At 36.3% G+C, this 26,798-nt stretch overlaps 2 protein-coding genes across 9 annotated transcripts in view; both read right to left on the reverse strand.

The window, feature by feature from the left end:
• The window catches only part of LOC131814434 (complement factor H-like), a 35,504-nt gene extending 32,010 nt beyond the window's left edge, over positions 1–3,494 (reverse strand). For 2 of the 3 annotated variants that reach the window (XM_059145367.1, XM_059145366.1), the window contains exon 1: positions 3,321–3,492. In XM_059145367.1, coding sequence (XP_059001350.1) covers positions 3,321–3,402 — 82 coding nt within the window. In that variant the 5' untranslated portion in view covers positions 3,403–3,492. Of the gene's footprint in view, positions 1–3,320 lie in introns of all 3 variants that reach the window. The other variant, XM_059145368.1, reaches the window with a different exon arrangement.
• LOC131814437 (eukaryotic translation initiation factor 2D-like) overlaps positions 1–26,798 on the reverse strand; it is an 89,483-nt gene that overhangs the window by 43,308 nt on the left and 19,377 nt on the right. The window lies entirely within an intron of this gene.

A 26,798-nucleotide genomic window follows, 5' to 3' on the forward strand; every position in this document is an offset into this window, starting at 1 on the left:
TCAGTGATACTCAATAATTCAGTTGTAGTTGAACATTACGTGCAGGCGGAAGAGTAGCATGCGTGTTCTCTAGACAAGGTTTGCTTAGGCTGACCACTCCCTCTCATGACATTCTGGGGCATCTGCTCTGACTCTTCTCATGGGGCTCTCCTGCTCGGATCTCCCCTCCTCAGGAATACCCCACGTGCCAGACTTGCTTAGTCCAGTTCTTCACCCTCATCTTCCCTTTCTACCTTTCCTCACTAAAATGCTCCAGAGAACTTACCAACTTTGATAATTCACAGTGAACTGCAGTGAGGAACACTAGCTTTCACTCTTCTAAAGTATTTGTTCAGAGTATTTGTCATTCCACATAAACTTCAGGTTTGTTCAATCTGGTGATCTCATATTTTTGAAGAAGAGAGAATATTGAAGGCAGTTGGGTCAATACACAACTTTAAATCACATCATAAAGGTAAGCACCACACAACTATCTCTGAAAATGGGGGGTTTGGATGAAAGGAAAAGGAGAAAATTTATTATGATATTCGAATGGAAACACAGAATTTGGATTAAAAACCTCTACCTCAAGTTGTCTGGCTTCGATAACCATGTATTACATTCACATATAACCTCATAAAAGAAGATAGTTTAGAATTAATTCTTATGATTCATAATGTCAATTATTTTTTCCTTTTTAGGATTAACTCAAATTTGAAACCATATATAAAGTTCCTTTTCCTCCTCTACTGATTGAAGAGAATCATCTAGCTTTGATCTCTACTCTAAGTCCTAAATTAAAGAACTTTTTTGCCCTTTAAACTTCCAGAATTAGATAACACATATATCTCTCCACAAAAAATAGCCTGTGTATACATGGACATGTTTCAAGGAGCTTTAATTTCTTCATATTTATCAGTCAGGAATTTCTGGGCTGTGGCTAATTTCAAAGAGTATGTGGTATGTTTAAGGGGCTGTTATTCTCAACTCTGCCCTGTAAATCTGACCAGATTCTTAGCAGCCTGTGGGGACTCCTGCAAACATGATGTTTTATAAGGAAGCAATTATACAAATGGCAATGGGAATGCAGAGAGCCTATCACATTAAAAAGGTACTAGTTGGTCTCTGAGAAACTTGGGCCAATAAATTCTTGCTATTGTCTGTTATTCCTCTTTACTGGTGAGTAGCATTTTTTGAGGAATGTTCAGTTTTAAACAGACCAGAGCCTATTTATGAAAGCTAAAATGCCAAGCTCCTTTGAAGAAAGCATGTTGTGATAGTATTCAGGCCAGTATTCAACTAGAAGAAACCTATATGATAGTTAAACGCATTTTGATGAAATATAAAATACAGATAAAATGAGTCAGCTAGAATCAATTATGTAAGTAAGGAGTTTAAATCTCTATGATTTAATTTTTATTACATATTTCACAGATTTAATTCCTATTCTACTTTGTAACCTCTTAAACCGTTTAATTAAACTTGGCCTCAATTCTTGAGTTTTAAACATGAACTACAAATAAAACACATCTTACTTATGTGACAAATGATATCTACATAAAGCCTCAGCAAACAATATGTAAATTTTGAGACACTGAAAGTATTCCTTTTAAAGAAAAGACAAAAAACACTTAGGTAAAGAAATAGAGGTTTGTGGGGTTCCTGGGTGGCTCAGTTGGTTAAGTAAGCATCTCCCCTTGGCTCAGGTCATGATCCCAAGGTCCTGGGACTGAGTCCCACATTGGGCTCCTACTTAGTAGGGAGTCTGCTTCTCCCTCTCCCTCTGTCTGTTGGTCCCCCTGCTTGTGCTCTCTTTCTCTGTCAAGTAAATAAATAAAATCTTTTAAAAAAAGAAAAAGATATTTGGTATTGTTGGTAACTATAACAGGGTTCTGGAAGTCTTTGCCAATACAATATTTTTCTTTTGAGTACTAACTGTAAAATTTATGTGTGCAGAGGAACGATGGAATACCTAGTTTAAAAGGTGACTAGATTTGAGGTTTCCAAGGTAAAAATCAAGCAGTAGTATATTAGAATGTAAAACTGAAAAAAAAGGCTCTACCCTAGATAAAAATTAAATACATTTGAATAAACCTTACAAAAATGACTAAAGGATATAATTAAAGCGATATCGACCTTTATTTTCTAGATTGAAAGACGCTCAGGGAGAGAGATTTTCTGTTATTTGCTAATGTTTCTTAATGCTTAGAGGCTGACATGAAGTAAGGGTTCAGTCAAAACCTGTTGACTTAGTGAAAAGTTTCAGAAATTGATGAATGATAGGTAACTAATTTGGTTTAAAAATGTCAGTCAAATATTATCACATAACTTAGTTACCTATCACTAATTAGAAACCAAATTTCTTCCAAAGAAACTTTTTAATCTATTGAGAAGGAGGGTTAGAATTAGATTTAATTATAAATCTGGCAATTGTCTTATGATACCAGAAAAAAAGCTTTCTACATTTGTATTCACTACTCCTAAAGACTGATCTAGAATATATCTCAAATATACCACAGGAAGAAACCCCTTTGAATAACTCAGTGTTACACACATTGCATGTTCAAGTTTTTCAAATTTATGTGATATTTTCATTCTAATGATACAAGTAATGCCTCCTTGTCTCCAAGACTTCTAAGGCTGTGGCAATATCAATTGTAAATGATACATGGATTTTTCTTTAGAGAGAGTTAACAACAATCTCTGAAATAAATCCCATCATTGAATGATTTGACGGCTTCTATTGTCTAATTTGTGTTCTGGTTCTATATATGTTCATATACTTCTTAATACCTTCACCCAAAATATTTTGGTGAAAATTCGAAGCAGAAAAAACTATGATAATTTCAATGGAAATTATTATGATAATTACAGTTTCCAAAATGTTTATTAAAACAGTTTTTGAGGGGTACCTGGGTGGTTCAGATGGTTAAGTGTCTGCCTTTGGCTTACTTAGGTCATGACCTTCAGGTCCTGGGACGAAGTCCCAGGGTGTGTGTGTGGGGTGGGGTAGGGTGGAGTTCCAGCTCATTGGGGCTTCTGCTTCTCCCTCTCCCTCTGCCTCTTCCCCTGCTTGTCCTCTCTCTGCCTCTCTGTTTCTCTCTCACAAATGAATAGATAAAATCTTAAGAAAATCAAAAATTATGATAAATAATCATATCATTTAAATAAGCTACTTACAATTTTTTAAACTTAGTAATGTCAAAAGCCACTCACACACATGAAGCTAGAGAACAGTAATTAAATCACATTTTCTAGACCAAATTCCTATTATCACAGTGAAAAGCATATTAGCAAATATTTTATAAAATAGGAAAAAGTTTTCCTTCTTCTACCCTTACCTTCTGAAACACAAACAGCCCACAATATAAGCCAAATGATCTCCCCTGGAAATCTCATTCTGAGGATCTTTGAGGGGTACATTTAATAGCTGAGAGTGCTCATACGATGTCAAGTTCTCTTCCTCTACGAAATGTGTTTAGCGCAGGAAAGCACTTGCTCAAAAGGAAACTGAAACACAACTCGGGAATTAAAGGGAGTACCAGATGCTCCGCCCCTCAGAAATATTGCAAGGTAGAAGAAAAAAATTAACCCCAAACCCCACTAGTGTCAGAGTTTGAATCTGATTCTTCCAGCATTCCCACTGAATGTTAATGCTGTGGCCTGCTTTTCTTTTTTTCTTTTTTTTTTTAATTTATTTTTTATTTATTTTCATCATAACAGTATTCATTATTTTTGCACCACACCCAGTGCTCCATGCAATCCGTGCCCTCTATAATACCCACCACGTGGTACCCCGACCTCCCACCCCCCCACCCGCCCCTTCAAAACCATCAGATTGTTTTTCAGAGTCCATAGTCTCATGGTTCACCTCGCCTTCCAATTTCCCCAACTCCCTTCTCCTCTCTATCGCCCCATGTCCTCCATGCCATAGTTATGCTCCACAAATAAGTGAAACCATATGATAATTGACTCTCTCTGCTTGACTTATTTCACTCAGCATAATCTCTTCCAGTCCCATCCATGCTGCGTATTTGTCCTTTCTGATGGAGGCAAAATATTCCACAGCGTATATGCACCTCATTTGTTTCATTAACCCAGGCATGTTCTCTGCTGGAACACGTTCAAGTTCTTGGAATGTGCAAAGCAGTAACTGCTGATATCCTCTGGATATCATAAACCCTCAAAAGATAAAAGAATAGAAACTCTTGGTGGGGGGATGGGTGAGCCTGGTGGTGGGTAGTAAGGAGGGCCCCTATTGCATGGAGCACGGGTGTGGTGCATAAACAATGAATCTTGGACACTGAAAAAATAAAATAATATTGAAAAAAATCATTTACAAAACCGGAGGGAGTCAATGCTTTCAAAACAAGACCCAGACCAGTGTGAGCAAACTTTGCCTAGAATGTAGTGCTGGCCTGCTTTTCCCACAATCCAGGAAATTATTCCTTTTGGGGTTTCTTAAATATGTGTGTGAAGCAACAGGATCACTCTCCTTGGTCATAACTGCATTTAATAATTCAAAAATCAAGAAATTTGAACACTGAGTTTTTAAACCTTTTATTGAAACAGAATATGCATAAAGAGCATATAAACAAGTGGGTTGATGAATATTGAGATGGTTGAGATAAAGACAGCTCTGTATGAATTATGCTTGATTCATTTTTCCAAATATATTCATAAAAAGTCCAACTGACAAAGGTAGCCTGCTTTTGAACTGGAAGTTTTTCAGAGGGTTTAAATCACAAAGTCATGCTGAGTCACTGGTATGTCTAAGAGAAAACAATTCTGGGTCATTAAGACCCCTTGCATGTTCATTGTTCTAGCTATAGGAGAACATTTCCTTGTAAAGGTCACAGGATATACATTTGCAATGAAAAAAGAAAAGAGAATGTTTGGAGGTTAAGAAGAAATGATATTTTTAAAATATTAAAAAAGAACGAATTTTCAATTTTTTTTTCTACTGGGTTAGCTTATTTTGTGAGCTATTTAAGGATTCTTTGCCGAATCCTAGGGTACAATGACACTTTCCTCTAAAAGCATTTTTTTCTCTCTCACATTTAAGACTGCATTTGACTTCTATGTATGGTATAATGAAGGGCGACAGATATATTTTTAAAATATGGCGATCCAATTCTTCTGGCACTGTTTACTGAAAATATCATCTCTTTCCTAGGACACTGCTTTATTCTGACTTTCATCATAAATCAGACAACTGGATATGTGAAAGTCCATTTCCTTATCTTTTCTCTAGGCTTAGTGAATTCACACAGCAATATTTACAAGTCTCACTTTAATTTTTAAAATAACAAATAAAAAATAAGAAAATAAAATTTCTGAGGAAGTGTCAGTTTCTGGGAACTGGAGATTTTCTAGTTATCTTTTAAGTTGATTTCTTATAAGGACAATACTGTATGATTTCACTTATATGAAGAATTTTAAAAATGTAACAGATGAACATAGGTGGAGAAAAGAGTGAGGAAAACCATAAAACAGACTTGTAACTGTAGAGAATAAACTGAGGGTGGCTAGAGAGGTGGTGGGCAGGTGGATGGTTTAAAGGGTGATGAGTATGAAGGAGGGCACCTGTGATTAGCACTGGGTTTATTATGTAAGTGTTCTTGTTTAATTTTGTTGTGATCTAAAGATGTACTCTCAATAATTATATTCTTTCAAAATCTGACTATATTAATATCCAAAATGTAGAAAGAACTTCTCAAACTCAACAACTCAAAATGAATAATTCAATTAAAAAACGTGCAGAAGGCATGAATAGGTACTTTTCCAAGGAAGACATGTTGATGGTCAACAGACAAACGAAAAGATGGTCAACATCACCTATCATCAGGGAAATACACATCAAAACCACAATGAGATGTCACCTCACACCTGTCAATGGCTAAAGTCAACAGCACAAGAAATAACGGATGTTGACAAGGATGCAGAGAAAGGGGAACTCTCTTGCCCTGTCGGTGGGAATGCAAAGTAGTACAGCCACTCTGGAAAACAGTATGGAGGCTCCTCAAGATGTTAAAAATAGAGCTACCCTACCACCCAGCAATTGCACTACTGGCCCAAAGATATAGAGGAAGTGAAAAGACTGGGTGCCTTCACCCCAGTATTCATAGCAGCAATGTCCACAGTGGCCAAACTGTGAAAGGAGCTGAGATGTTCTTCAACAGATGAATGGATATGGAAGATATGGTTCAGATAAAATGGAATATTACTCTGCCATCAGAAAGGGTGACTACCTACCATTCCCATCAACGTGGACTGAACTGGAGAGTATTATGCTAAGTAAAATAAGTCCATCAGAGAAAGACAACTGTCATAAGGTTTCACTCATATATGGAACATAAAGAATCATGCAGACTATTGGAGAATGGGAGACCTCCCGATTCCAGCTTTCTGTCTCTTGTTTTTCTTAATTCCCCACAGTTCTCTCTCAGTCTTCCCTGCGACTTCTTGCGGTGACACGGACTTCTTCTTCTCCGTGACACAATACTATCTGTGATTTCAGGCATCCACTGGGAATCTTGGAATGTAACCCCTTCAGATAAGTGGGGCTACCCTATTCCAAAACTTTATCAATTTTTGCTCTGGACTGAGGAAACTCTTAGAATTAACCTTTTCCTTGTCTCTAATGAAGATTTATGGAACACAATTAAATGTAATGATACTATGCCGTATTTGGTAGAATATAATTTCTTTTGTTAAGCTATCTCTTTCTTGAAATATCTATTATGTACTGCAAGAGGGAAGTGATCATTCTTGGGGAAAATAAAATAAGTCTTAACTATGGTGTGTAGTTAGTTGAAAGTAAGTGGTTAATAACCTAGTTAATATAACCCGTTAAGTCAGCTTATATGTCATCATTCAAATGAAATTCAAACATAAAATGATACCTGAGAACTTCTGTTTAGTTCAGTTTTGACATGTATTTAAAAATCAAAGGGAATAAATATCAAAGGGAATAATACATATGTAAAAGTCGCTGAGTACATGACCAAGTTTTGGTAGATTAGATATAAGGTTCTATTTATGTCATAAAAATGTAGTTGCTATCAGTTGCACATTAAAGTTTATACTCTATTAAGAAGTCCTGTTAATTAGAAATTAAACATCATGCTATAATATTTCTAATGTCACTAGCAAATCAACAAAAATCCAATTGATTATAAAACAGATTTCTTTTCTTCTGGTATTCTGGGAGAATAAAATTCCATTCACAAAGTATTTCTCAAAAGTTAATTTATAGTAATCATCTCCAAAATTTAATTTGTAGAAATACCGTAATTTATTTTTTTATTTTTTATTTAAAAAAAATTTTTTTTACAGAATTTTATTTTTTTTATTTTTTATTTTTTTTAATTTTTTATTTATTATAAAGATATATTTTTATCCCCAGGCGTACAGGTCTGTGAATCGCCAGGTTTACACACTTCACAGCACTCACCAAAGCACATACCCTCCCCAATGTTCATAATCCCATTAAAATTTTTTTAAGATTTTATTTATTTGTTTGACAGAGAGAGATCACAACTAGGCAGAGAGGCAGGCAGAGAGAGAGAAGGGGGAAGCAGGCTCCCCGCTGAGCAAAAAGTCCAATGCAGGCCTTGATCCCAGGACCCTGAGATCATGACCTGAGCTGAAGGCAGAGGCTTAACCCACTGAGCCACCCAGGCACCCCAAAATACCATAATTTAAAAACCAACCCATAGCACAGTTTCAATAAACAAAAAGATGGGATATATTTTCAATTCCTTCAGCTCCTCCTTAACGGTATTCTACGTTTTATTTTTCTCTGTAAAGAAATAATCAGAAATAAATTGAAATGATCAGAAATAAATTTGAGTGCCAAGGTTATGAAGATCCCTTTAGATTGTATATAAAAATCAATTTTTTAATTGTTCATAGATTAAAATTGTCATTTCCTGAAGGGTGTAATTCTGGGGTCTTATATTTGAAAAATAGTTGAACTGCTGAAAAAAATAGTCAAACCATCCTTGTCTCATTTGTTATCTTTGGTCCTGTTATCTTCAGTTGTGGTGTAAACTGAGGCTTACTGCAATGTTCTGTTTCATGTGCCATGAGGGTAAGAATGACTGTTCTGATACTGACATCTTGACGTGGTTACAGCATTTAATTTTAAAAAGGCATTAATACTGGCTATACCCAGACAGCCTTATGATAAGACTTGCTGGCGGGGACATGGGAGGGGCGTGGGTTAACTGGGTGATGGGCATTAAGGAGGGGACCTGCAATGATGAGCACTGGATGTAACAAGTAAGTGATGAATCACTAAGTTTTATTCCTGAAACCCATACTACAGCATATGTTAGCTAACATGAATTTAAGTAAAAGTTGAAAAAAAAAAGATGATGTAAACAATAACTTTCTCTTGTTCCTAGAAACAGTGGTCAAAGTTATCTGAGGTCTATCCTTCATGAAAAAAATGGCTGCTGCTAGTTTGGATATAATCTCTCTACCAGCAGTACCCATCTGATGGCAAACACAGTACAGGATTCAGGATTAGTGGAGCCAAATAGAAGAATTCTTTTATTCTTTATGTGATTTAAGATTGAACTACATATTGGCCTTAGTAACAAGAAATGAAATGGTATCTTGATTCTTTGTTCATAGAACTGGCTGCAAAGAAAACCTGAATCAGAGTACACAGCAGGGAAAGGAAAGAAAGAAAGAGAGTCAAAAGAAATATGTCTTACTTCATTATGAATTTAACTGTGAAATTTGATTATGCATTACTGGCCAAAATAAATTTACGATCAAAATTTCTAAAATGAGAATAAATTTGTGAAGTTACAGATGCTATGAATTTTTAGGTTAAAACCATTTCAAATTGGTCAAGAATGTCATCCTGATTTCCAACCCCCCAATAGCACATTAAAACATGCTGTTAAGGATTTTGCTAACCTTGCAAAATTGTTTAATATACAAATTATAAGTGAAAATTATAATTTAATTTTGTTTTGATGACTTCAAAATTCTGAAGTGATACTTTTTGATCATAAAATTAATTTCATCACCACTCACATACATCCCAGCTACTCATAATTTTGGTTTCTGTCTCTCATCTGAAACAGTTCTCTTGGAATGCTCCCAGTGAGCTTCCTAATCACTTATTTAGTCCTTTTCAGTGTATTTTTTTTTTTTTTTTTTTTAGGGCTACTACAACAGATTACCACAAACTTGGTGCTTTAGAACAGAAATTTGTTTCCTCACAGTTCTAGAGGTCAGAAGTCTGAAGTGAAGGTGTTGGCAGGGCCTCACCATTTCCAGAGATACTAGAGAGTAGCTTTCTATGCCCTTCCTAGCTTCTGATGGTTGTTGTCATCCTTGTAGTTCCTTGTTTTGCAGGGGCATCACTCCAGTCTCTGCCTCTATTGTCATGTGGCCTTCCTCTGCATGTGTGGTCTCCATGTTTCTGTGTCTAAATTTCCCTCTTTCGTTTACAAGAACACCAATCACTGATTATGGACCCTAGTCTTGTATGACCTAATCTTACCTTGATTATATCTGCAAAAGATAATATCTCCAAATAAAGTCACATTCAAAGTTACGGGAGGTAGGACTCGAACATACTATTTTGGGGGACAAAATTCAACCAACAATACTCAATCTTATATAAAATTCCCCATAACCTCTTTGATGTTTTTGTCATTATTGATTTTTTCCTTTGAAACTTCCTCTTCTTGTCTTTCATGATACTGAATTATGCTTGTTCTTAAATTTCTCTAGCTTTGTTCAGTTATGTCTTCTTGTTTCATTTTCTGGTTGTTTTTTTCATATGAGATTCCTATATTATTGTCTCTAGGTCTTTCTTTTCCATAGTCTCCATGTCCATGTATCAATAAGGACAAACTGGTGACCACATGTACTTATGTTAGCTGGACGATAACCACGAACAGAAAAATAATTATGGCTCCTACTTGGGAACTTATGGTGAAACAGAGGAACACAGGTAAACATACCAATAAGTGTAACACCAAGTAGAAAAGGAACATAAATCATGTAATAGGGAAACCTTCAAAATAGAGAAGATACTCTAACGGAATTTTGAAAAAATGAGTAAGGGTTACACAGGCCAAGTTTCATGAATTTCTATTCCACTTTCTTTTCTTGGTGGAAAGGTTTTAATTATGAAGTACCTTTTTTTAAAAAATAGACATAAGAATATCCATATTGCCATTTCTCCTAGTGCTAAAACTTAATAGACTTTCTTTAGAATAATTTTCAACCTAAAGAAATGTTGCAAATATAGTGCATAGAATCCCTGTTTCTATTCAATTTCCCTGTGGTTAACATTTTACATTACTATGGCACATTTGTCATGACTAATGAAACAAGAATGATACACTGTAATTAACTAAGTTCCATGCTTTACTCAAAGTTCCTTAGTTTTTATCTAACATCCCTTTTCTTTACAAAATCCCATCCAGAGTATCACATCCCATTATATTTAGTCATTATGTCTTCTTTGTTTCCTTGACAATTTGTTCAGCAACTTTAAAGGGTCCCTCAGTTGCAGTTTGTCTGAAGTTTTTTTCTTCATTTTACTGAGGTTATGTGTTTTTGGAGGAGGATCACAGAAAGGAAGTGTCAATCTCATTACATCATATCAAAGTTGCATATTATCAACATGACATCATTGATGATGTTAACCTGAATTACCTAGATGAAGTGGTGTTTGTTGGGAATTCAGAATTAAGCTCCATCACCTTATGGGGAGTATTTACATAACTCACTTAGAATTCTTCAGTATGGAAATTCATTTCTTTACTTCCCATTTATTTACACAGTCATTTATGAGCATCTGTATGGATTTCTAGATGTTTGGTTTATACTTCAAGTGATAAACTTATATGCCAACCTGAACACTAGAAACCAGTTCGGGAAGCAAAGCTTTTACCTGGGACCAAAGAATTGCAATTTGGGTTACATCGATTTAGGTAGGAACTCAAACAGTGTACTGATTACAGAAGGTGGACTTAGGAATTTTACGGGAAAAAAGAGGAAGATTAAGTAAGTTGTTTTTGAAAAGAGTTCATTGGTGCTGAGAAATATTTGTACTTCCTTGATTGGTCAGGCAAAGTGATCACTATACAAAAGTTCAATTTTATCAATCTTCTCAAACAGGGTATTTGCTTTCCTGCTGACTTTCTGGAATGCTGGTGTTTTAGTCCAATTCAAAGGTTCAGAAAATTGGACATGTAAGGCATTTCCTCTGAAATGGCCTCTCTGGCTGCATTTCAAAATGGCTCTACTTATGTCTTATATTCATGAATGCTACATTATTTATTTTGTTCTCAAATCCACCTTTTGAGCCATTTTGAGCTCTTTCAGGTGACTTCTGTGTACATTTGGCACGTGCCTATAATTTTTATTTTGTTTAGCACTTCCTTTTTTTTTTTAACCCTACGAAATGGACTCAGGATCATCTTGTACATTTCTTGCCCCAGACTTAGAAACAGCCATTTCTCTGGGAGTCCTGGGTCCTTTTATTGAGGACAATGTTAGAAACAAAGATCCAGAGGCTGACCTGCTTGTTGTTACTGGGGTTCTTGCTTGTGGGCTCTCTCAGGCAGCAGAGCCAATAAATATATGAATAAACACTAGTCTGTGTATATACATATATTTCCACATCTCTCTGTATCTACATGTTCAGGCCACTGGCTCTGACTCTAACCCAATACTCGATAGTTCATTCTAGTCTTCCTCCTTACTTGTAAGCTCCCTTTCTAACACTAAGAAGTTTGGCTCCTACTATTTCACACTGATTTCCTTGTGTTTCATTCTAGTATACATATATAGTATTTGCATATTTATTGATCAACACCCACATGATAAATAATTTCACCAACTATAGTATTCCTTATGTTCAGCTCCTTTGTCTTTAGTCTTACAGTCCCATTAATTTCTAGTTATTTAGGTCAGTACCCTCTTTCCCTCCGTCTTCACTGACTTTATACCATGCATTTATAATACCATTTATTTGTTTTGTTACATTTTGCATTCCATACTGAGATCCTTCAACCTCATAATTGATTTTTAAAACTTGGAATATATGAATTCTTACTTTTTGTGCTGTAAACTTTTGAGTTTTGACAAATGTGTAATGTCATGTATCCACCACTCTAGTACCATACAAAAGTTTTACTGACCCAGAAAAATTCTCCTGTACTTCACCTAATCAAATTGTGAATTAATTAATTTTTAATTAATTTTTATTACCTGTCTCCCTTATTCTCCAGTAAATTTCTTACTGTTTTGGCTAATGCCCTGAATTACCACTCTTCTGGACTGTTATGATGGAGGCTGGAAGAAGAAGGGATTATAACAGGGAAAAATTCACTTTGTTAAGGAGTCTTAGCTCTGCAAAATTACTTTTCTTAATGCCTCAATGGGCTTTTTCAATGAAACAAATCTGTCTAGATCTTAACACAGTATAATAAACTTGCTACTATATCTGCATTTTATACACTTCTATGTATCTTAAATAATTTCGTTTGTCACAACATTAATGTAATTGTGGCTGAAGTGTTATAACTTGACATCACAAAAATTCTTTCAATGTTTCCTCATTAAAGAGCAGATTTTCATCTATTCTTATATAATTCAGCTTCCTAAATAAGAGAAATGACTGCAAATTTTGCCAAATTTCTGTTTATGATATATGGCAATATCTGGAAAACTTTTTGTTTTGATTTATTATCATACTTATGTGAAGACACTCCCCAAACTGAGGCATCAGTAACTGGTTAACACTAACAGGCATTTAGAACCTAACACACATAAAACAAAATTCATAATTCATCACTCCATCCACCAAAAAAGCCTACTTTAGCCTTAGTCTTCTCATCTCAATGAATGTTAATCAGTTGTTCAAGGCCCAAATCAAGGGGCCATCTTCAATTTCTCATTTTCTTTTTTATACCACAGCTGATGCATTATAAGACATGTCTATCCTATCCCCAAAATATATTCCTAACCCAGCCCCTTTCACTTATTCCCGTATGCTGCTTCATTTTCCTCCATAGTGCATATATATTTACATACATAAATCTCCACTACATTTATTGGTATATTCATTGGTCTGTTTGGGTGCTTTTCTCTGTAATGCCTACTCACTAGTTTGCCCAATTAAAAAAAAAATAAGTTGTATGTCTCTTCTATTATTGATTTGTAGGAACTCTTTATAAGATGATAACACGTTACTAATTGCTTTTACCTCTGTGATTTTTAATATTTCATGTTTTTGGAGTCCTTTTCTCAATAGAAATTTTAATTTTATTAAATATAATCAATATTTATTAAATACAATCTACATTTGTAGGTGATTTCGACCAACAAATATAGATTAGGACTTTTTGTTTGTACATGAAGTAATTCCTTACACTGAAAGCACAGTGATTCTTGTAAAAGTTTCAAATTATTCATTTCATATTTATGTCTACCTAGAACTATGTATCTATAGATAGTGTGAAATCAACTACAATCGATTTTTTCCAATATAGATAACCAATTTTTCTAACATCATGGACAAGATATTCCTTTTCACATTGATGGCCAATGTCACTTTCATTATGTCATATTTGCATACATAAATGGCCATATGCAGGACACTGAATTTTATAGTCCAGTGAGTAGTTTTTGTTTTCCCACTGGCAATATCCTACATATTTAGTTATCACAACTTTCTGACAAATCTTGATATTAGATAAAAGAATTCCTCCACTTTATCCTAGATATTCTAGAATCTTTGCTCCTTCAATAATTTGAATCTGCTTGAGTCAATTAGGACATTTAGTGAAACTACACTTAACGTGTATGTCAAATTACATTTTTTTTCATTTCCACAAATATGGTAAAATCCCTTTCAGATTTCCTTAAATTCTTACAGTAAAATTTAATTATTTTATTTACACAAGTTTTCAGCCATTTTTCTTATATTTATGCATTTCTAATTTATGTAATTTTTTTAAATTACATTTTCTAAAGCTCTCTGCTATATTGGCACATTTTTAAAAATTATTTATTTTTAATTCAATTAATTAACATAAAATGTATTATTTGTTTCAGAGTTACAGGTCTGGTGATTTATCAGTCTTGTATAATACAGAAAGCTCATGACTACACATACCCTCCCAATGTCCATCACCCAGTTACTGTATCACTCCACACCATCCCCTCCAGCAATTCTCAGTTTGTTTCATATGATAAAGAGTCTCTTGGGTTTGTCTCCCTCTCTGGTTTCATCTTGTTTTATTTTTTCCTCTCTTTCCCTATGATCCTCTGCCTTGTTTCATAAATTCCACATAGCAGCAAGATCCTGTGATAAATCTTTCTCTGATTGACTTACTTCACTTAGAATAAATCATGTCACTGGTAATTGCAAGATTTCATTTTTGATGGGGGTATAATATTCCATTGTATATATCACTTCTTTAGCGATTCATCTGTTGATGGGCATCTAAGGTCTTTACATAGTTTGGCTATTATGGACATTGGTGCTATAAACATCGGGATGCATGTGCCCTTTCAGACCATTAAGTTTGTATCCTTTGGATAAATACCTAGTAGTGCAATTGTTGGGCCATATAGTAGTTTTATTTTTAACTTTTTGAGGAAACTCCATACTGTTGTCCAGAGTGGCTGCACCAGCTGGCATTCCTACCAACAATGCAGGAGGGTTACCCTTTCTCCACATCCTTAACAACATCAGTTGTTTCCTGATTTGTTAATTTCAGCCATTCTGACTGATATGAGGTGGTATTTCATTGTGGTTTTGATTTGTATTTCCCTGATGTTGAGTGATGTTGAGCACTTTTTCATATGTCTATTGGACTCTTAGATATCTCCTTCGGGGAAATGTCTATACATGTCTTCTACCCATTTCTTTTTTTTTTTTTTTAAAGATTTTATTCATTTATTTATTTGACAGACAGAGATCACAAGCAGGCAGAGAGGCAGGCAGAGAGAGAGGAGGAAGCGGCTCCCCGCTGAGCAGAGAGCCCGATGTAGGACTCGATCCCAGGACCCTGAGATCATGACCTGAGCCAAAGGCAGCGGCCTAACCCACTGAGCCACCCAGGCGCCCCCTACCCATTTCTTGATTGAATTATTTGTTCTTTGGGTGTTGAGTTTGAAAAATTCTTTATAGATTTTGGATACTAGCCCTTTATCTGATATATCATTTGCAAATAGCTTCTCAGTTGTCTTTTGGTTTTGTTGACTATTTACTTTTTTTTTTTAATTTTTTATTTTTTATAAACATATATTTTTATCCCCAGGGGTACAGGTCTGTGAATTACCAGGTTTACACACTTCACAGCACTCACCAAAGCACATACCCTCCCCAATGTCCATAATCCCCCCCCGTTCTCCCAAACCCCCTCCCCCCAGCAACCCTCAGTTTGTTTTGTGAGATTAAGAGTCACTTATGATTTGTCTCCCTCCCAATCCCATCTTGTTTCATTGATTCTTCTCCTACCCACTTAAGCCCCCATGTTGCACCACCACTTCCTCATATCAGGGAGATCATATGATAGTTGTCTTTCTCTGCTTGACTTATTTCGCTAAGCATGATACGCTCTAGTTCCATCCATGTTGTCGCAAATGGCAAGATTTCATTTCTTTTGATGGCTGCATAGTATTCCATTGTGTATATATACCACATCTTCTTGATCCATTCATCTGTTGATGGACATCTAGGTTCTTTCCATAGTTTGGCTATTGTGGACATTGCTGCTATAAACATTCGGGTGCATGTGTCCCTTTGGATCACTACATTTGTATCTTTAGGGTAAATACCCAATAGTGCAATTGCTGGGTCATAGGGCAGTTCTATTTTCAACATTTTGAGGAACCTCCATGCTGTTTTCCAGAGTGGCTGCACCAGCTTGCATTCCCACCAACAGTGTAGGAGGGTTCCCCTTTCTCCGCATCCTCGCCAGCATCTGTCATTTCCTGACTTGTTGATTTTAGCCATTCTGATTGGTGTGAGGTGATATCGCATTGTGGTTTTGATTTGTATTTCCCTGATGCCGAGTGATATGGAGCACTTTTTCATGTGTCTGTTGGCCATCTGGATGTCTTCTTTGCAGAAATGTCTGTTCATGTCCTCTGCCCATTTCTTGATTGGATTATTTGTTCTTTGGGTGTTGAGTTTGCTAAGTTCTTTATAGATTCTGGACACTAGTCCTTTAGCTGATATGTCGTTTGCAAATATCTTCTCCCATTCTGTCAGTTGTCTTTTGATTTTGTTAACTGTTTCCTTTGCTGTGCAAAAGCTTTTGATCTTGATGAAATCCCAATAGTTCATTTTTGCCCTTGCTTCCCTAGCCTTTGGCGTTGTTCCTAGGAAGATGTTGCTGCGGCAGAGGTCGAAGAGGTTGCTGCCCGTGTTCTCCTCAAGGATTTTGATGGATTCCTTTCGCACATTGAGGTCCTTCATCCATTTTGAGTCTATTTTTGTGTGTGGTGTAAGGAAATGGTCCAATTTCATTTTTCTGCATGTGGCTGTCCAATTTTCCCAGCACCATTTATTGAAGAGGCTGTCTTTTTTCCATTGGACATTCTTTCCTGCTTTGTCGAAGATTAGTTGACCATAGATTTGAGGGTCGATTTCTGGGCTCTCTATTCTGTTCCATTGATCTATGGGTCTGTTTTTGTGCCAGTACCATGCTGTCTTGATGATGACAGCTTTGTAATAGAGCTTGAAGTCCGGAATTGTGATGGCACCAACGTTGGCTTTCTTTTTCAATATCCCTTTGGCTATTCGAGGTCTTTTCTGGTTCCATATAAATTTTAGCATTATTTGTTCCATTTCTTTGAAAAAGATGGATGGTACTTTGATAGGAATTGCATTAAATGTGTAGATTGCTTTAGGTAGCATAGACATTTTCACAATATTTATTCTTCCTATCCAGGAGCATGGAACATTTTTCCATTTCTTTGTGTCTTCCTCAATTTCTTTCATGAGTACTTTATAGTTTTCTGAGTATAGATTCTGTGTCTCTTTGGTTAGGTTTATTCCTAGGTATCTTATGGTTTTGGATGCAATTGTAAATGGGATTGACTCCTTAATTTCCCTTTCTTCTGTCTTCCTGTTGGTGTAGAGAAATGCAACTGATTTCTGTGCATTGATTTTATATCCTGACACTTTACTGAATTCCTGTATAAGTTCTAGCAGTTTTGGAGTGGAGTCTTTTGGGTTTTCCACATATAGTATCATATCATCTGCGAAGAGTGATAATTTGACTTCTTCTTTGCCAATTTGGATGCCTTTAATTTCCTTTTGTTGTCTGATTGCTGAGGCTAGGACCTCTAGTACTATGTTGAATAGCAGTGGTGATAATGGACATCCCTGCCATGTTCCTGACCTTAGCGGAAAAGCTTTCAGTTTTTCTCCATTGAGAATGATATTTGCGGTGGGTTTTTCATAGATGGCTTTGATGATATTGAGGTATGTGCCCTCTATCCCTACACTTTGAAGAGTTTTGATCAGGAAGGGATGCTGTACTTTGTCAAATGCTTTTTCAGCATCTATTGAGAGTATCATATGTTTCTTGTTCTTTCTTTTATTGATGTGTTGTATCACATTGACTGATTTGTGGATGTTGAACCAACCTTGCAGCCCTGGAATAAATCCCACTTGGTCGTGGTGAATAATCTTTTTAATGTACTGTTGAATCCTATTGGCTAGTATTTTGTTGAGTATTTTCGCATCTGTGTTCATCAAGGATATTGGTCTATAGCTCTCTTTTTTGGTGGGATCCTTGTCTGGTTTTGGGATCAAGGTGATGCTGGCCTCATAAAATGAGTTTGGAAGTTTTCCTTCCATTTCTATTTTTTGGAACAGTTTCAGGAGAATAGGAATTAGTTCTTCTTTAAATGTTTGGTAGAATTCCCCCGGAAAGCCGTCTGGCCCTGGGCTTTTGTTTGTTTGGAGATTTTTAATGACTGTTTCAATCTCCTTACTGGTTATGGGTCTGTTCAGGCTTTCTATTTCTTCCTGGTTCAGTTGTGGTAGTTTATATGTTTCTAGGAATGCATCCATTTCTTCCAGATTGTCAAATTTATTGCCGTAGAGTTGCTCATAGTATGTTCTTATAATAGTTTGTTTTTCTTTGGTGTTAGTTGTGATCTCTCCTCTTTCATTCATGATTTTATTTATTTGGGTCCTTTCTTTTTTCTTTTTGATAAGTCGGGCCAGGGGTTTATCAATTTTATTAATTCTTTCAAAGAACCAGCTCCTAGTTTCGTTGATTTGTTCTATTGTTTTTTTGGTTTCTAATTCATTGATTTCTGCTCTGATCTTTATGATTCCTCTTCTCCTGCTGGGCTTAGGGTTTCTTTCTTGTTCTTTCTCCAGCTCCTTTAGGTGTAGGGTTAGGTTGTGTACCTGAGACCTTTCTTGTTTCTTGAGAAAGGCTTGTACCGCTATATATTTTCCTCTCAGGACTGCCTTTGTTGTGTCCCACAGATTTTGAACCGTTGTATTTTCATTATCATTTGTTTCCATGATTTTTTTCAATTCTTCTTTAATTTCCCGGTTGACCCATTCATTCTTTAGAAGGATGCTGTTTAGTCTCCATGTATTTTGGTTCTTTTCAAACTTCCTTTTGTGGTTGAGTTCTAGCTTTAGAGCATTGTGGTCTGAAAATATGCAGGGAATGATCCCAATCTTTTGATACCGGTTGAGTCCTGATTTAGGACTGAGGATGTGATCTATTCTGGAGAATGTTCCATGTGCACTAGAGAAGAATGTGTATTCTGTTGCTTTGGGATGAAATGTTCTGAATATATCTGTGATGTCCATCTGGTCCAGTGTGTCGTTTAAGGCCTTTATTTCCTTGCTGATCTTTTGCTTGGATGACCTGTCCATTTCAGTGAGGGGAGTGTTAAAGTCCCCTACTATTATTGTATTATTGTTGATGTGTTTCTTTGATTTTGTTATTAATTGGTTTATATAGTTGGCTGCTCCCACGTTGGGGGCATAGATATTTAAAATTGTTAGATCTTCTTGTTGGACAGACCCTTTGAGTATGATATAGTGTCCTTCCTCATCTCTTATTATAGTCTTTGGCTTAAAATCTAATTGATCTGATCTAAGGATTGCCACTCCTGCTTTCTTCTGATGTCCATTAGCATGGTAAATTCTTTTCCACCCCCTCACTTTAAATCTGGAGGTGTCTTCGGGCTTAAAATGAGTTTCTTGGAGGCAACATATAGATGGGTTTTGTTTTTTTATCCATTCTGATACCCTGTGTCTTTTGACAGGGGCATTTAGCCCATTCACATTCAGGGTAACTATTGAGAGATATGAATTTAGTGCCATTGTATTGCCTGTAAGGTGACTGTTACTGTATATGGTCTCTGTTCCTTTCTGATCTACCACTTGTAGGCTCTCTCTTTGCTTAGAGGACCCCTTTCAATATTTCCTGTAGAGCTGGTTTGGTATTTGCAAATTCTTTCAGTTTTTGTTTGTCCTGGAAGCTTTTAATCTCTCCTTCTATTTTCAATGATAGCCTAGCTGGATATAGTATTCTTGGCTGCATGTTTTTCTCGTTTAGTGCTCTGAAAATATCATGCCAGCTCTTTCTGGCCTGCCAGGTCTCTGTGGATAAGTCAGCTGCCAATCTAATATTTTTACCATTGTATGTTACAGACTTCTTTTCCCGGGCTGCTTACAGGATTTTCTCTTTGTCACTGAGACTTGTAAATTTTACTATTAGGTGACGGGGTGTCGGCCTATTCTTATTGATTTTGAGGGGCGTTCTCTGAACCTCCTGAATTTTGATGCTCATTCCCTTTGCCATATTGGGGATATTCTCCCCAATAATTCTTTCCAGTATATCTTCTGCTCCCCTCTCTCTTTCTTCTTCTTCTGGAATCCCAATTATTCTAATGTTGTTTCGTCTTATGGTGTCACTTATCTCTCGAATTCTCCCCTCGTGGTCCAGTAGCTGTTTGTCCCTCTTTTGCTCAGCTTCTTTATTTTCTGTCATTTGGTCTTCTATATCACTAATTCTTTCTTCTGCCTCATTTATCCTAGCAGTTAGAGCCTCCATTTTTGATTGCACCTCATTAATAGCTTTTTTGATTTCAACTTGGTTAGATTTTAGTTCTTTTATTTCTCCAGAAAGGGCTTTTATATCTCTCGAGAGGGTTTCTCTAATATCTTCCATGCCTTTTTCAAGCCCGGCTAGAACCTTGAGAATTGTCATTCTGAATTCTAGATCTGACATATTACCAATGTCTGTATTGATTAGGTCCCTAGCCTTCGGTACTGCCTCTTGTTCTTTTTTGTGTGTTGAATTTTTACGTCTTGTCATTTTGTCCAGATAAGAGTAAATGAAGGGGCAAGTAAAATACTAAAAGGGTGGCAACAACCCCAGGAAAATATGCTTTAACCAAATTAGAAGAGATCCAAAATCGTGAGTGGGGAGAAAGGGGATAAAAAGAGGTTCAAAAAGGAAGAAAGAAAAAAAAAAGAAAAAAGAAAAAAAAAAGAAAAGAAAAGAATTTTTAAAAAAAGAAAACACCTAAGAAAAATGTAAAAAAGAAAAAATATATATATTAGATAAACTAGTAAAAAATCGTTAAAAAAGAAAAAGGTAACAGTTAAAAAAAAATTTTACCCGAAGGCGAGAATAAAAAAAAAAAAAAAATGAAAAAGAAAAAATTAAGTTAACTGCAAGACTAAAAAAAAAATCACAGGAAAAAAGCCATGAGTTCCGTGCTTGGCTTTCTCCTCCTCTGGAATTCTGCTGCTCTCCTTGGTATTGAAACCGCACTCCTTGGTAGGTGAACTTGGTCTCGGCTCGATTTCTTGTTGATCTTCTGGGGGAGGGGCCTGGTGTAGTGATTCTCAAGTGTCTTTGCCCCAGGCGGAATTACACTGCCCTTACCCGGGGCCGGGGTGAGTAATCTGCTCGGGTTTGCTTTCAGGAGCTTTTGTTCCCTGAGCGCTTTCTGTAGAGTTCCGGAGGACGGGAATACAAATGGCGGCCTCCTGGTCTCCGGCCCGGAGGAGCCGAGAGCCCAGGGCCCCACTCCTCAGTGCGCCCTCAGAGAACAGCGCCCAGTTACTCCCGTCTGCCTGACCTCCGGCCGCGCTCCGAGCTCACCGAGCCTGCGACCGGTTCAAGGTAACACCGAGCTGCGAGCTTACTGTCGGCTCTGTCTCTGTAGCCGGCTTTCCCGTTCCAATAGCTGCAAGCTCTGCGACATTCAGACACCCCCGATCCTTCTGTGACCCTGCGGGACCTGAGGCCACGCTGACCCCGCGTGGGCTTCGCCCCGGTTTAGCCTCTGGAGCGATGTCCCTCAGCAGAACAGACTTTTAAAAGTCCTGATTTTGTGCGCGGTTGCTCCGCCGCTTGCCGGGAGCCGGCCCCTCCCCCCGGGGTCTATCTTCCCGTCGCTTTGGATTCACTTCTCCGCCGGTCCTACCTTTCAGAAAGTGGTTGTTTTTCTGTTTCCAGAATTGCTGTTCTTCTTCTCTTCGATCTGCCGATGGATTTTCAGGTGTTTGCAATCTTTAGATAAGCTATCTAGCTGATCTCCGGCTAGCTGAAGCAGTCTCAGCTTGCTACTTCTCCGCCATCTTGACTCCTCCCCCTTGTTGACTATTTACTTTGCTGTGCAAAAGCTTTTTGGTGAAAAGCAAAAGCTTTATCTTGGTGAAGTCCCAATAATTCATTTTTGCCTTTGTTTCCCTTGCCTGTAGAGACATGTCTAAGAAGTTGCTGTGGCCAGGGTCGCAGAGGTTGCTGCCTGTGTTCTCTTCAAGGATTTTGATGGATTCCTGTCTCACGTTACGTCTTTCATCCATTATTGTCTATTTTTGTGTGTAGTGTAAGGAAATGGTCCAGTTTCATTCTGCATGTGGCTGTCCAGTTTTCCCAACACCATTTGTTGAAGAGACTGTCTTTTTTACATTTGACATTTTTTCCTGCTTTGTGGAAGATTAGTTGACCATATGGTTGAGGGTCCTTATCCTAGGTCTTTAGCCACTTCTCTTATATTTATGCATTGCTAATTTATGTAATTTAAAAAATTACATTTTCTAAATCTGTTTGCTGAATTGGCACAAGTTTTTAGAACAACACTGATAAAAGCTGAGTAGATATTCTTTTTTCTTTTTCTTTTCTGATGGTAAAGAGACTGAAATAAGTATGGCTTCATTAAGAATGTTTGCTACTCTTCTACATTGAGGTTTCATATATTGCTTGTTTTTTATGATTTTTCTACCTTTAATGGGTGTTAAATTTTATCACTTTTTTCTTCACTTATTCAGTTAATTACACAGTTCCCTTCTTTTAATCTGCTATATATTTATAAATTTAAAAAAATCTATAATACCAACATAACCTTATATTACTGGAATATATTCAAATTACTCATGTTGTGTTAACTCTGATTTATATTGCTGAGCTGGTTTTTTTTTGTAATTGTTTTCACAATTGACATCAGACTGTAATATCTCTTTCTTATAGTACCTAGATGTAATGTTGATAATAATTATACCAGGTTTTTAAAGTGACACTTGGAGTTGTCCATTTTTTAAAAATTTTCTGGGAAAATTTGTATAAAATTGGAAATATCTATTCCTTGATAGTGGGGTAACATTTGCTCTAAAATCATCTGGACCTTGGGATGTCTGGGTGGCTCAGTCGGTTAAGCCTTGGTCTTCAGCTGAGATCATGATCTCAGGATTCTGGGAAATGTGTCCCACTTTGGGCTCCTTGCTCAGTGGTGAGCCTGCTTACCTCTCTGCCTGCCACTCCCACAGCTTGTGCTCTCCCTCTGACAAATAAATAAATAAAATCTTTTTAAAAATTAAAAAAAACCTTCTAGTCTAGATCATGTTTTTTCATGTTGGTTGAGTTTTGACTGCAGATTCAAGTATCTTATTTTTTATTGGGCTATTGTGGCTTCCTCTTGATTCATGATTCAGTTTTATCAAAATTTTTGCAAACTTTCTGTCAGAAATGTTTATATATTACTGTCATCATTGTCAGTTATAGCTGTAGCTGTAGTCATGTCCCTTTTCTTCATTTTCAACATTGCATGCATGTTCTCTTTTTATTTGATCAATATTGTCAGGATGTTAATTATATTCATCTTTGCCAAAAAAACAACTTTGTCTTTTAAAAAAATGATTATTTCAGTATAATTTGTAGCCAGTGAAATTCATGTAATTTTAGTGTATAGTTCAATGAATTTTTGGAAATGCTGTCATATAGCTACCACTACAATCAAGATAGAATATTTCCATCACCAAATGTGTTCCTTAGTGTCCTTTTATGTTCAGTATCTTTCATTCCATTATTTCTCAAATATTAATTTTATTTCTGTCCTTACAGGTTTCTTTTTATATAAATTTTCCTATAAATAAAATTATAACATATATAGTCATTTGTTTCAAGTTTTTTTTTCATTTAGAAAAGTGATTTTGTGATTCATCCGTGGTATTGAAACATGCCCTACAGGGTTAAGGTGGTTAAAACTAGCAGAACGTTTAAAGCATATTTTTCAGAAAACTGAATCAGAGTCCCCTAATCAGCTATTGTGTTTTTTGCAGGCCCCACTAACACATCCACTGGCTATTTCTGCAAAAGCCTGGATTCAGGGTCAGCTGGTATGATTCCAGCCTATAAACAAGAAGGTCTTGCATTCCTTACCCAAAAAATGAGCCCAAGACTCCAACCAGTTTATACCTGCTCTCAGAACAGGCCTATAAACACTTCTCTTTGTCCTATGTTAACCTTCCAATGTCAGGGGCCAAATTTTGCCTCCTTCGGGAGTTAAGTCTCCATCTGAAAATGAACGTGAGATGTAGGTTACATCTATGTTTGCTCAGTGCGCATGCTCCATCTTCCCTCATGATTACACCTAAATTTCCCTGCCCCTTTTCATCAATATGTTTGTAATCTCCCACCCTGAATTTCCCCTGTTAAAGTGCTGCTCCATAACCTAGAACTCCAGAGGTGATCCTTGGACATCCTTCAGCTGTTTCCCAGGTTGCTGGCCTCCTGAGTAAAGCAACCTTTCCTTTCCAACCAACACGTGTCTCTTAAGTATTGACTTTATAGAGGTGACCAACAAAGCTCGAGTTTTAGTAACAATGTTGCACAGACCAGTGGTTCATTTGTTTTTATTGCTGAGTAGCATTCAGGTGAATAGATATATCACAGTGTTTTTTTCACTTACCAGTTGGCAAACATTTAGGTTATTTCCTATTTCTGGAGATTACTAATAAACCTCTTACAATCATTTGTATACAGGTCTTTGTATGGACATAAACAATCTCTTTTTCTTGGGTAAATACCTAGGGGTGGAATTGGTGGTCCCTACATTACGTGTTTGCTTAAGTTTATAAGAATTTTCTAAATTGTTTTCCAAAATGGCTGTACAGCTATCAGTTTTTTATATTATCAGTCAGGTATAAGTTCAAGTTTTAAACAGATGGACTAAGGAAACTGCTGAAAGGCAGGGTTTCCTAAGAAGCTTAGTTGATTTTTAAACCACTTCAAATAGCAGTAAGTAAAACATCTTGCCCAAGTAATTTCTACTGTTCTTCATGAATCAGCTAGTCATTTTTACATTTCAAGCATCTAGCATGCAAAATAAGATATTTGTGACTTTACTAAAAGGACAATTGTTGGGAATACATATGAAAAATCTGGTGATTAGTCATTTATTGGATTAGGATATGAGTAATTTTATTTCTAATTACAATTAGAGCTAAGTTAAAGGCTTGTGCATTTGTCAGTAAATCAGCTAGTACCAAGATGATACCTGTGTCATTCTTTTTATACAAAGTGAGAATCATGCAACTATTATATTTGCTAGTCATAAGAGCAGGAAACTAACATGCACTCAAGAGGTTTCAGTGAACAAGCTTGTTCTGACCTCTTTCTGGTACCTAAAATAGAAACATTTAGATGGGTGGAGGGGCCGAAATCTCACTGGAAGCACTGTCTGTCTCACATCCTCATTCAGACTTGGCAATCTATACAACCTCAGCTGCCTTTGCTGGATCTTTGAAAAAGATAGCTGATGCTACCTGAATAAGTGACAGGATTCAGGATGTTTCACTTTCAAAGAATAATAAGATTTTTGCCAAGGATGATGGTTTGATGACATTTTCTAAAATCAGAGGACTAAACTCAATTTTCTAAACCGAAATTTATCGAAACCTAACTACTAAAGTTTTGTGATCAATTCATAGGTTAATTATACATAGTCTAGTGTTGAGAGTGTAACTTGTTTCTAAAAAATGTGACATTTTTTAGAAATGAAAGAATTGGTCAATTTGGCTAATTCAGGGTTACAAATAGAATGATTGCTAAATATTTGATTTTATTCTATTCTTATGATGAAAGTGGGAAGTCTGATCTAACTGCATTTATTAATAGAGTTTTCTTTTCTGTTTTTGGATCCTTTCTGGGTCCAACAATCTCCAGCCTTTTTCACACATGTCATATATACCTGCTCAGGATGTACATTCAGGGATGGTAACATGAGGACTGTTGAGAGACTGTGACATGTTGAGACAACTGGAGACATAGTGGTGACCAAACGATTGGCATAAGATGTCGGCTTGATGGACTGGAGAATTAGAGCAGTTGTGCATGTCCATTGTTACTTCAAGACGCTAACACATGCTCCTTCTCGAAGAGCTTCTGTTGCTGAGACATCACCACCTGCAGAACCATCTGTGTGCTTATCAAATCTTATTTAAGATTCATATATAGATTTATTTTAAAAATCTCCTTTGGCCTGTAAATTTGGTTTGCTTGTAAACATATTATACCAACACAACTGATATTTGTAAAACCACTCAAGAGAAACAATTTATTTTTAAAAAGAGAATGCTTTCAAATGACATTTGCATATTGACCTGGAAATACTTTTTTTTTCTAAATAGGGAGTTTTATTCTTAGAGTTGGTAAAGGCCTATATACCAGTAACTGATATTAACTTTCTATTTCTTATAATCACTGTTCTCTTTACACTTTCTTAGGAACTTAAAATATGTGGGCATGCGCATGTGTGTGTGTGTGAATGTACATATCTTTAAAACTAGGAACCATACAAAGAAAACATATAAAAACACTAGGCGAGTGAGTCGGGTTTGCCATCTTCGATCACTTGGCATCAGATACCAAAAATTGACAAAAACTACTTCTATATATAGTTTTAAGTATACAGTTATTACAATAAAATATTTTTAGAACTAAGTTTAGGTAGAATATTAATGGGATAAATATCCATTATTTGTCTTTAAACTCAATTATAAATATTACTGAACAGATCTTTTTATAAGAATGATCAATGATTTACACTTAAAATTCATATAGAATTTTACATTTTGGACTTGTGGAACAAAGATAATGAAAAGAAATATATCAGATTTAGTTTTCTATACTCTATTACTTTAATTAAAAAATGGTGAGCTTGCAACAACTTAATTTTTGTTCTTAAAAATGGATTTAAAATAATTGATTCTCTCTGCTTGACTTATTTCACTCAGCATAATCTCTTCCAGTCCCGTCCATGTTGCTACAAAAGTTGGGGATTCGTCCTTTCTGATGGAGGCATAATACTCCATAGTGTATATGGACCACATCTTCCTTATCCATTCATCCATTGAAGGGCATCTTGGTTCTTTCCACAGTTTGGTGACCGTGGCCATTGCTGCTATAAACATTGGGGTACAGATGGCCCTTCTTTTCACTACATCTGTATCTTTGGGGTAAATACCCAGTAGTGCAATGGCAGGGTCA

This window comes from Mustela lutreola, chromosome 14, assembly GCF_030435805.1.
Source record: "Mustela lutreola isolate mMusLut2 chromosome 14, mMusLut2.pri, whole genome shotgun sequence".
NCBI lineage: Eukaryota > Metazoa > Chordata > Mammalia > Carnivora > Mustelidae > Mustela > Mustela lutreola.